Here is a 12884-nt window from a genome sequence, read left to right on the forward strand (position 1 = left end):
AGATTGAAATTATTTTTAAAATAGCAACAATTCAAAAATCCTTTATAAGTATAATTATTGTATAATACTTCAACAAAATATGAATGTAAGTTCATAAAGTGTGAAAATAAATTATATTCAGTGTTGAAAGCTAGATTTTTTGTGGACATGTTCCATAAATATTGATGTTAAAGATTTATTTTTTTGTGAAGATGCCAAAGAGGGCACTTTAAGTTGATGATTACTTCTATGTGTAGTTATTTTTTTTTTTTTCAATTCTATTTTTTATTGTTATTGTGATATTTCTCTATTGTGTTTCCATTTAAACCCCCATTATTTACTTTTTACTTTTATTTAGATTGATCTCAACTCTGTACACTGCTGCTGGAATTTTAATTTTCCTGAAGGAACTCTCCTGAAGGAATCAATAAAGTACTATCCATCTATCTATCTATCCATCTATCTATCTATCTATCTATCTATCTATCTATCTATCTATCTATCTATCTATCTATCTATCTATCTATCTATCTATCTATCTATCTATCTATCTATCTATCTATCTATCTATCTATCTATCTAGACATCTTTAGTTATAATTGAATCACTTGTTTATTCTTCAACAAGTTTTTAGTTATTTTTATATCTTTTTTCCAAATAGTTCAAGAAAGACCACTACAAATGAGCAATATGTTGCACTGTTACACAATTTGATAAATCAGAAACTGATGACATAGTGCTGTATTTTACTTCTTTATTTCTTTTTCAACCAAAAATGCTTTGCTCTGATTAGGGGGTACTTCAATTAAAAAAATGTTCACAGGGGGGTACATCACTGAAAAAAAGGTTGAGAACCACTGGTGTAATACTTAAAGGCCTATTTAACGGTGATAGCAGGTCCATTCTATGTGTCATACTTGATCATTTTGCGATATTGCCATATTTTTGCTGAAAGGATTTAGGAGAGAACATCGACAATAAAGTTCCCAACTTTTGGTCGCTAATAAAAAAGCCTTGCCTGTACCGGAAGTAGCAGACGATGATGTCACCTGTATGTGGGCTCCTCACATCCTCACATTGTTTATAATGGGAGCCTCAAACAAAAAGAGCTATTCGGACCGAGAAAGCGACGATTTCCCCATTAATTTGAGCGACGATGAAAGATTTCTGGATGAGGAAATATAGAGTGAAGGACTAGGGGGGAAAAAAAAGGAGATTTCTGTGGGAGCGATTCAGATGTTTTTAGACACATTTACTGGGATAATTCTGGGAACTCCCTTATCTTTCTATTGTGTTGCTAGTGCTTTACTGAGATTAAATAGTACCTGATAGTCGGAGGGGTGTGTCCACGGGTGTCTTGACGCCAGTCTCTGAAGGAATTAGTCACGGCAACAGCTGCACGACAGAAGTAGTTTTAACCACAATTTTCTCACCGAAACCTGCCGGTTGACAAGTGGTCGGGATCCATGTTCGCTTGACCGCTCTGATCCATAGTAAAGCTTCACCTCCGGGAATTTTAAACAAGGAAACACCGTGTGTTTGTATGGCTAAAGGCTAAAAGCTTCCCACCTCCACCTTTCTACTTTGACTTCTCTGTTATTAATTGAACAAATTGCAAAAGATTCAGCAACACAGATGTCCAGAATACTGTGTAATTATGCGATGAAAAGAGACGACTTTTAGCCGTAAGTGGTGCTGCACTAATATGTCCCCTCCAACCAATAACGTCACAAACACGCGTCTTCATTCCGCGAGGTTTTCAACAGGAAACTCCGCCGCAAATTTAAAATTGCAATTTAGTAAACTAAAGCGGCCGTATTGGCATGTGTTGCAATGTTAATATTTCATCATTGATATATAAACTATCAGACTGCGTGGTCGCTAGTAGTGGCTTTCAGTAGGACTTTAATAAGGAATGCATAATAGATTTTACTCAACAAAATGGGCTCTGTCACACCCAATGTCTTCCCCCCTACAAACCCCCCTCCCCCATTTACTTCCGGGGTCATTAATACAGACGTTTTGTTAACGCTTTATTATAAAAATCTAACGCTCTATTATAAAAATACAGACGTTTTGTTAACGCTATATTATAAAAATCTAACGCTCTATTATAAAAATACAGACGTTTTGTTAACGCTATATTATAAAAAAAAATTTAAAAAACAATTTACAAACACAAGCTATGGGATGACGTAAGAGGAAACGTGAGGAAACGTGACCCCAGAAGTAAATGCGTCATCCCATAGTTTGTGTTTGTAAATTCCATCCATCATCTTCCGCTTATCCGAGGTCGGGTCACGGGGGCAACAGCCTAAGCAGGGAAACCCAGACTTCCCTCTCCCCAGCCACTTCGTCTAGCTCTTCCCGGGGGATCAGCAGGGAGACATAGTCTTCCCAACGTGTCCTGGGTCTTCCCCGTGGCCTCCTACCGGTTGGACGTGCCTTAAACACCTCCCTAGGACACGAGGTGTTTAGGTGGTTCGGGTGTTTTTGTAAGTTGTTTTTGAAATTTTATTTTTTATAATACAGCGTTAACAAAACCTCTGTATTTTTATAATATAGCGTTATATTTTTTATAATATAGCGTTGATAAAACATCTGTATTTTTATAATATGGCGTTATATTTTTTATAATATAGCGTTAACAAAAACTCTGTATTTTTATAATATAGTGGTATTGTTTTATAATATAGCGTTAACAAAACATCTGTATTTTTATAATAGAGCGTTATATTTTTATAATATAGCGTTAACAAAACATCTGTATTTTTATAATATAGCGGTATTGTTTTATAATATAGCGTTAACAAAACATCTGTATTTTTATAATATAGCGTTAACAAAACATCTGTATTTTTATAATAGAGCGTTATATTTTTATAATATAGCGTTAACAAAACCTCTGTATTTATATAACATAGCGTTATATTTTTATAATATAGCATTAAAAAAACATCTGTATTTTTATAATATAGCGTAATTTTTTTATAATATAGCGTTATATTTTTATAATATGGCATTAACAAAACATCTGTATTTTTATGATATAGTGGTATTGTTTTATAATATAGCGTTAACAAAACATCTGTATTTTCATAATATAGCGTTAACAAAACATCTGTATTTTTATAATATAGCGTTATATTTTTATAATATAGCGTTAACAAACATCTGTATTTTTATAATATAGCTTTATATTTTTATAATAGAGCGTTAACAAAACATCTGTATTTTTATAATATAGTGTTAACAAAATATTTGTATTTTAATAATAGAGCGTTATATTTTTATAATATAGCGTTAACAAAACATCTGTATTTTTATAATATAGTGTTAACAAAATATTTGTATTTTTATAATATAGCGTTATATTTTTATAATAGAGCGTTAACAAAACATCTGTATTTTTATAATAGAGCGTTATATTTTTACAATATAGTGTTAACAAAACATCTGTATTTTTATAATAGAGCGTTATATTTTTATAATATAGCGTTAACAAAACATCTGTATTTTTATAATAGAGCGTTATATTTTTACAATATAGTGTTAACAAACATCTGTATTTTTATAATAGAGCGTTATATTTTTATAATAGAGCGTTAACAAAACATCTGTATTTTTATAATATAGTGTTAACAAAATATTTGTATTTTTATAATAGAGCGTTATATTTTTATAATATAGCGTTAACAAAACGTCTGTATTAATCATGACCCCGGAAGTAAATGAGGGGGAAGACATTTGAGGTGACAACTCCACATTTGCTCCTTGCAGACAGAATTCAGGACTTAATCACGTGCTGGCCTCGCGTTGCCTTGTGCTGCAAACATGGTGCGTTGAGGTACAGTTGAACCCACCGGACATTTTGTTTTTGAAGGTGTTTTCCAAACCTGGAGGATGTCGGACGACGACTTGCAGGAGAGCGTGGCGGCTAAGACGCACTCAAAGTCAGCGATCGCCCAGCTACTGGAAAACAATATTCAAAATCTGCCCTACTTCGAGCAGAACATCTTGTATTACGGACCTTTGTACATGGGCATGAATTCCGCTCTGTCGGGAATATTCACCAACAGTTTGTACCGCCGGGTCCTGAACATCACACAGGGGTCTTTGGCCTCCGGCCTGCCGATGGCCGTGTTCCCCTTCGTGTCCACGTGCGTCTTCTACAGCGCCGCGGTGACCGCCCCGCTCCTGTCGGGGGAACCGCAGTGCCCGGGCTGCGTGCTGCTGAGGGGCGCCCTGGTGGGGGTGGTCGGCGGCCTGTACCCCTTCATGGTGGCCCTGCCCCTCAACATGAGCCTGGCCTGCCGCTTCAACACGGCGCCCATGCCGGAGAAAGGCAACCGCCTCCGCTTCTGCATCGACCTCTCCAGGCCCGTGATGAGGAAGGCTAAGCCGGCTCTGATCCTCCAGGTCTTCTTTAGTATGTTCCTCAGCTCAAGGACCTTTGAAAGTTACCTCAAACTCTGTGAAGTCGCCTTGGGTTCACGGAACGCGGGACTGCAAAACTGAAATGTCAGATTTACTACTTCTATGCTTTTCCATACTATTGTGTGTTCTAGTACACAACTTCCAGACACTCTAAAGGATCAACACGCAACATTTGCAATGGAAAATATTCACAGAAATGACAAATAAAATGCATAAAAGATCATTTAGACTTTGTTCGCTCCTATGTTTTGTATCGTTTTCTTTACCTCAGTGGTGTCCACACGGAAATATTTAAAGGCCTACTGAAATAAATAAATGATAAATGGGTTGTACTTGTATAGCGCTTTTCTACCTTCAAGGTACTCAAAGCGCTTTGACACTACTTCCACATTCACACACACATTCACACACTGATGGAGGGAGCTGCCATGCAAGGTGCCAACCAGCACCCATCAGGAGCAAGGGGGAAGTGTCTTGCTCAGGACACAACGGACGTGACGAGGTTGGTACTAGGTGGGAATTGAACCAGGGACGCTCGGGTTGCGCACGGCCACTCTCTCCACTGCACCACGCTGTCCCTAAATGAGATATTCTTATCTAAACGGGGATAGCAGGTCCATTCTATGTGTCATACTTCATCATTTCACCATATTGCCATATTTTTGCTGAAAGGATTTAGTAGAGAACATCCACGATAAAGTTCGCAACTTTTGGTCGCTAATAAAAAAGCCTTGCCTGTACCGGAAGTAGCAGACGATGTGCGCGTGACGTCACGGGTTGTGGAGCTTCTCACATTGTTTACAATCATGGCCACCAGCAGCTAGAGCGATTCAGACCGAGAAAGCGACGATTTTCCCTCTAATTTGAGCGAGGATGATGGATTTGTGGATGAGGATAGTGTGAGTGAAGTACTAGAAGAAGAAAAAAAAGACGAGGGCAGTGGGAGCGATTCAAATGTTATTAGACACATTTACTAGGATAATTCTGGAAAATCCCTTATCTGCTTATTGTGTTACTAGTGTTTTAGTAAGATTATATAGTCATACCTGAAATTCGGAGGGGTGTGGTGACCGTCAGTGTCTCTGAGGGAAGCCATTGAGGAGCCAAAAAAGTCGCAGCCGCCTCTTTGACAGCTGCAGGAGGAACGACACAAGCTCCGCTCATGTCTACGGTAAGAGCCGATTTATTACCACAATTTTCTCACCGAAACCTGCCGGTTGACATGTGGTAGAGAACCATGTTCGCTTGACCGCTCTGTTCCATATTAAAGCTTCACAACAAACAAAGAAACACCGGCTGTGTTTGTGTTGCTACAGCTGGCTGGTATACACCGTTTTCCACCAACGGCATTCTTCTTTGACGTCTCCATTATTAATTGAACAAATTGCAAAAGATTCAGCAACACAGATGTCCAAAATACTGTGTAATTATGCGATGAAAAGAGACTACTTTTAGCCGTGAGTGGTGCTGGGCTAATATGTCCGCTACAACCAATAACGTGACAAACACACGTCATCATTCCGCGACGTTTTCAACAAGAAACTCAGCGGGAAATTTAAAATTGCAATTTAGTAAACTAAAGCGGCCGTATTGGCATGTGTTGCAATGTTAATATTTCATCATTGATATATAAACTATCAGACTGTGTGGTCGCTAGTAGTGGCTTTCAGTAGGACTTTAATGGAGAACATTATCAGCAGACCTATGTAAGCGTCAATATATACCTTGATGGTGCAGAAAAAAGACCATCTATTTTTTTAACCGATTTCCGAACTCTAAATGGGTGAATTTTGGCGAATTAAACCCCTTTCTGTTTATCGCGCTGGAGGCGATGACATCAGAATGTGACGTCGCCGAGGTAACACACCCACCATTTTCAACACCTTACAAACACCGGGTCTCAGCTCTGTTATTTTCCATTTTTTTGACTATTTTTTGGAACCTTGGAGACATCATGCCTCGTGGGTGTGTTGTCGGAGGGTGTAACAACACTAACAGGGAGGGATTCAAGTTGCACCACTGGCCCCAAGATGCCAAAGTGTCTGCCGCCAGACCCCCATTGAATGTGCCAGAGTGTCTCCACATTTGACCGGCGATGCTAAGACAGACATGGCACAGAGATGTATGGATAACCTGCAGATGCATTTGCAACGATAGTCAACAAAATCACAAAGGTGAGTTTTGTTGATGTTGACTGCCAGCTAATCGATGCTAACATGCTACGCTAATCGATGCTAACATGCTATTTACCGGCGGTGCTATAGCAGACATGGCACAGAGATGTATGGATAACCTGCAGATGCATTTGCAACTATATTACGTTTCCTTCCACCCACATTTAATGCGAAACAAACACTTACCAATCGACGGATTTAAGTTGCTCCAGTGTCAAAAGATGCGAAAGTCCTGATCGTTTGGTCCGCACATTTTACCGGCGATGCTAACGCAGCTATTCGGCCATGCTATGGCTATGAATAGCGTCAATAGCTATTCGCTCAATAGCTTCAGTTTCTTCTTCAATACTTTCATACTCCAACCATCTGTTTCAATACATGCGTAATCTGTTGAATCGCTTAAGTCGCTGAAATCCGAGTTTGAATCCGAGCTAATGTCGCTATATCTTGCTGTGGTATTCCCATTGTTTGTTTACATTGGCAGCACTGTGTGACGTCACAGGGAAATGGATAGTGGTTTCGAAGATAGCGAAAACCGAGACCGGTAAAATTTTGAAAAAAACTTAAAAAAATACAACAAGCCACTGGGAACTGATTTTTTATTGTTTTTAACCCGTTTGAAATTGTGATAATGTTCCCCTTTAACTTTCCTGCAGGGGTTCCAACACGCACCCGACGAGACAATAAATGTTAAAAAAACAAACAAACAAAAAAACTACAGGGAACAACCCAGAAAAAATACTCATTACCATAATTTTTTATATATCGTATACATTGTATTAAAATATAAACATATATTAAAAAAATATTGAGATAAAAATGATATAGTATATAATATATCAGTATATATTTTACACATTATATAAAATGTGTAACTATGTTATAGTTTAAAATCTTAGCAAAGTATATCTACATAGCGCTTTTCTCTAGTGGCTCAAATAACTTTACATAGTGTTTTGCCACACTTTGACTTTTACCATGAATTGATTAACGTGGACCCCGACTTAAGTTGAAAAACTTATCGGGGTGTTACCATTTAGTGGTCAATTGTACGGAATATGTACTGTACTGTGCAATCTACTAATAAAAGTTACAATCAATCAAAAAGTGAAACCCAATATCAAAGTTACATTTTTAAAGCAGTGTGGGTGGCACTGGGAGCAGGTGGGTAAAGTGTCTTGCCCAAGGACACAACGGCAGGGACGAGGTTGGCAGAAGCAGGGATCGAACCAGGAACCCTCATGTTGCTGGCAAATGCAGAGGATCATTTCAGCACACTATATTTAAACTTTTTAAATAAAGTTCTGGAGCAGTCAATCAGTGTTTACTTACATAGACACTTAATCACAAATGTCTCAAAGGGCTGCACAATCAATCGATCAATGTTTACTTTTACTTACATAGCCCTAAATGAGGATTGTCTCAAAGGGCTGCACAATCAATCGATCAATGTTTACTTTTACTTATATAGCCCTAAATGAGGATTGTCTCAAAGGGCTGCACAAGCCACAATGGCATCCTCGGCTCAGATCCCACATCAGGGCAAGGAAAAACTCAACCCAAAGGGACAATGAGAAACCTTGGAGGGGACCCCCCCAGGGGATTTAACATAATAGTGAGAGTCCAGTCCATAGTGGGGCCAGCAGGAGACCATCCCGAGGGGAGACGGGTCAGCAGAGCACAGATGTCCCCAACCGATGCACAGGCGAGCAGTCCACCCCGGGTCCCGACTTTGGACAGCCAGCGCTTCATCCGTGGCCACCGGACCTGTGTCCCCACCTCCACGAAGGAGAGGAGAGGAGAAACGGCAGATCAACTGGTCTAAAAGGGGGTCTATTTAAAAGCTATAGTATACAAATGAGTTTTAAGGTGAGACTTAAATGCTTCTACTGAGTTAGCATCTCTAACTGTTACCGGGAGGGCATTCCAGAGTATAGAAAACGCTCTATAGCTCGCAGACTTTTTTGGGGCTCTGGGTATCACTAATAAACCCTAATACGGAGTTCTTAGAACACAGATTTTTTGCCGTGACATATGGTACAATACAATCAGCAAGATAGGATTGTGCTGTGGACCTAGACGAGTGTTTGACTGTCCGCTTGGATGGATGGAACTTTATTTTTATTGCGCTTAAAAAGTACACCGAAATGACATTTTCACTACAAACCTGTCCAAGAACAGACATAAATTCAGTTGCAGGGTGGATAGAACGTAAATACTGATCTGTAAAAAAGGTTGGGGAATTGGTAAACATGGAGGAAGAAGAAGAGTACAAACAGCAAGTCCTAAACTAAACTTTGTGTTCTTTGATGTTTCCCTCCTAGACACATGTAAGAGGGATGTGTGCTATGACTATGAGTTGTTTTTTCCCTTGGCCTCAGTGTGGACCCCCTCTCCAGGGACCCAGGCTTAGACCGATTTTATTTCTTCTCACCACCCCCATTGTTTACCTGTATCTCACCTTTTCTGTAAGGGGCGCCGGAAGTTTGCAGACCCATCAGCGATCCTGTTCTGTCTCCCTGTAATGTTCGATCCTGTTCCGTCTCCCTGTAATTTTTGTCTGATCTTGAATGGGATTGTGCTGAAAATTTGAATTTCCCCTTGGGGATTAATAAAGTATTTCTGATTCTGATTCCAAACTCGTGTGGGGGCTTAATTTGAGACCTGGAAAAAAAACCTTCCATGTTGCAGTAGAATTGTTAGGCATTGCCTTGTTTTTTACCCAAACAGAAAAAGGCTGTGTACTTGCACTTCACCTTCCTTGCTTTGTGTCCTGCGGTCCAGACTAGAGAACATAACAGTTACCCTCTATCAAAGAGTGTTGTTAGCAAGAAGAGAGGGTAGACCCACACTGACCGCACCTTTTGTTTTTTGCCATTAGTTTTTCATTGAATTAAATAGTGTTTCTCAGCATTAATGTGCTGGCACTCACAACTTTCTCCGGCCCCACATGTACACGATAACACAGGAGTCTGAATTGAACCAAACCAATTGGCTACATTTTTCGTTAAATATGTTATCATACTAAAACTGGATGAAAACCAGGGACCGCTGTAACGTATCTACAGTGGGGCAAGAAAGTATTTAGTCAGCCAGCGATTGTGCAAGTTCTCCCACTTCAAAGGATGACAGAGGTCTGTCATTTTCATCATAGGTACACTTCAACTGTGAGAGACAGAATGTGGAAAAAAAATCCAGGAATTCACATTGTAGGAATTTTAAAGAATTTATTTGTAAATTATGGTGGAAAATAAGTATTTGGTGACTTCAAACAAGGAAGATCTCTGGCTCTCACAGACCTGTAACTTCTTCTTTAAGAAGGTCTTCTGTCCTCCACTTGTTACCTGTATTAATGGAACCTGTTTAAACTCGTTATCTGTGTAAAAGACACCTGTCCACAGCCTCAAACAGTCAGACTCCAAACTCCACTATGGTCAAGACCAAAGAGCTGTCAAATGACACCAGGAAAATAATTGTAGACCTGCACCAGACTGGGAAGAGTGAATCTACAATAGGCAAGCAGCTTGGTGTGAAAAGATCAACTGTGGGAATAAATATCAGAAAATGGAAGACCTACAAGACCACTGATAATCTCCCTCGATCTGGGGCTCCACGCAAGACTTCATCCCGTGGGGTCAAAATGATCATGAGAACGGTGAGCAAATATCCCAGAACCACACGAGGGGATCTGGTGAATGACCTACAGAGAGCCGGGACCAAAATAACAAAGGTTACCATCAGTAACACACTACGCCGACAGGGAATACAATCCTGCAGTGCCAGACGTGTCCACCATCTGAAGTTTGCCAGAGAGCACATGGATGATACAGCAGAGGATTGGGAGAATGTCATGTGGTCAGATGAAACCAAAATAAAACTTTTTGGTATAAACTCTACTCGTCATGTTTGGAGGAAGAAGAATACTGAGTTGCATCCCAAGAACACCATACCTACTGCGAAGCATGGGGTGGAAACATCATGCTTTGGGGCTGTTTTTCTGCTAAGGGGACAGGACGATTGATCCGTGTTAAGGAAAGAATGAATGGGGCCATGTATCCTGAGATTTGGAGCCAAAACCTCCTTCCATCAGTGAGAGCTTTGAATGGTTGACCAAATACTTATTTTCCACCATAATATACAAATAAATTCTTTAAAATTCCTACGATGAGAATTCCTGGATTTTTTTTTCACATTCTGTCTCTCACAGTTGAAGTGTACCTATGATGAAAATTACATAAGTGACATGACATTCTCCCATGTGCTCTCTGGCAAACTTCAGACTGGTAACAAAGGTTACCATCAGTAACACACTACGCCGACAGGGAATCAAATCCTGCAGTGCCAGACGTGTCCCCCTGCTTAAGCCAGTGCATGTCCAGGCCAGTCTGAAGCTTGCCAGAGAGCACATGGGAGAATGTCATGTGGTCAGATGAAACCAAAATAAAACTTTTTGGTATAAACTCAACTTGCCGTGTTTGGAGGAAGAAGAATACTGAGTTGCATCCCAAGAACACCATACCTACTGTGAAGCATGGGGGTGGAAACATCATGCTTTGGGGCTGTTTTTCTGCTAAGGGGACAGGACGATTGATCCGTTTTAAGGAAAGAATGAATGGGGCCATGTATCGTGAGATTTTGAGCCAAAACCTCCTTCCATCAGTGAGAGCTTTGAATGGTTGACCAAATACTTATTTTCCACGATAATTTACAAATAAATTCTTTAAAATTCTTACGATGTGAATTCCTGGATTTTTTTTTTCACATTCTGTCTCTCACAGTTGAAGTGTACCTATGATGAAAATTATATAGGTGACATGACATTCTCCCATGTGCTCTCTGGCAAACTTCAGACTGGAAACAAAGGTTACCATCAGTAACACACTACGCCGACAGGGAATCAGATCCTGCAGTGCCAGACGTGTCCCCCTGCTTAAGCCAGTGCATGTCCAGGCCAGTCTGAAGCTTGCCAGAGAGCACATGGGAGAATGTCATGTGGTCAGATGAAAACAAAATAAAACTTTTTGGTATAAACTCAACTTGCCGTGTTTGGAGGAAGAAGAATACTGAGTTGCATCCCAAGAACACCAGACCTACTGTGAAGCATGGGGGTGGAAACATCATGCTTTGGGGCTGTTTTTCTGCTAAGGGGACAGGACGATTGATCCGTGTTAAGGAAAGAATGAATGAGGCCATGTATCGTGAGATTTTGAGCCGAATACTTATTTTCCACCATAATTTACAAATAAATTATTTAAAATTCCCAAGAACACCACACCTACAGTGAAGCATGGGGGTGGAAACATCATGCTTTGGGGCTGTTTTTCTGCTAAGGGGACGGGACGATTGATCCGTGTTAAGGAAAGAATGAATGGGGCCATGTATCGTGAGATTTTGAGCCAAAATTTCCTTCCATCAGTGAGAGCTTTGAATGGTTGACCAAATACTTATTTTCCACCATCATTTACAAATACATTCTTTAAAATTCCTACAATGTGAATTCCTGGATTTGTTTTTTCACATTCTGTCTCTCACAGTTGAAGTGTACCTATGATGAAAATTACATAGGTGACATGACATTCTCCCATGTGCTCTCTGGCAAACTTCAGACTGGTAACAAAGGTTACCATCAGTAACACACTACGCCGACAGGGAATCAAATCCTGCAGTGCCAGACGTGTCCCCCTGCTTAAGCCAGTGCATGTCCAGGCCAGTCTGAAGCTTGCCAGAGAGCACATGGGAGAATGTCATGTGGTCAGATGAAACCAAAATAAAACTTTTTGGTATAAACTCAACTGGTGGTGTTTGGAGGAAGAAGAATACTGAGTTGCATCCCAAGAACACCAAACCTATTGTGAAGCATGGGGGTGGAAACATCATGCTTTGGGGCTGTTTTTCTGCTAAGGGGACAGGACGATTGATCCGTGTTAAGGAAAGAATGAATGGGGCCATGTATTCTGAGATTTTGAGCCAAAACCTCCTTCCATCAGTGGAGCTTTGAATGGTTGACCAAATACTTATTTTCCACCATAATTTACAAATAAATTCTTTAAAATTCCTACAATGTGAATTCCTGGATTTGTTTTTTCACATTCTGTCTCTCACAGTTGAAGTGTACCTATGATGAAAATTACATAGGTGACATGACATTCTCCCATGTGCTCTCTGGCAAACTTCAGACTGGAAACAAAGGTTACCATCAGTAACACACTACGCCGACAGGGAATCAGATCCTGCAGTGCCAGACGTGTCCCCCTGCTTAAGCCAGTGCATGTCCAGGCCAGTCTGAAGCTTGCC

The 12884-nt window shown here is 40.1% G+C and overlaps 1 protein-coding gene across 1 annotated transcript; it reads left to right on the plus strand.

Moving 5' to 3' along the window:
* The first annotated feature begins 3725 nt into the window (after window positions 1–3725).
* Window positions 3726–4639, plus strand: tmem126a (transmembrane protein 126A). Its single transcript, XM_061899613.1, has one exon. The coding sequence runs from the start codon at window positions 3883–3885 to the stop codon at window positions 4495–4497; it is 615 nt and encodes a 204-aa protein (XP_061755597.1). The 5' UTR covers window positions 3726–3882; the 3' UTR covers window positions 4498–4639.
* The last annotated feature ends 8245 nt before the right edge of the window (window positions 4640–12884 follow it).

Source organism: Nerophis ophidion, linkage group LG05 (genome assembly GCF_033978795.1).
Source record: "Nerophis ophidion isolate RoL-2023_Sa linkage group LG05, RoL_Noph_v1.0, whole genome shotgun sequence".
NCBI classification, from domain to species: domain Eukaryota; kingdom Metazoa; phylum Chordata; class Actinopteri; order Syngnathiformes; family Syngnathidae; genus Nerophis; species Nerophis ophidion.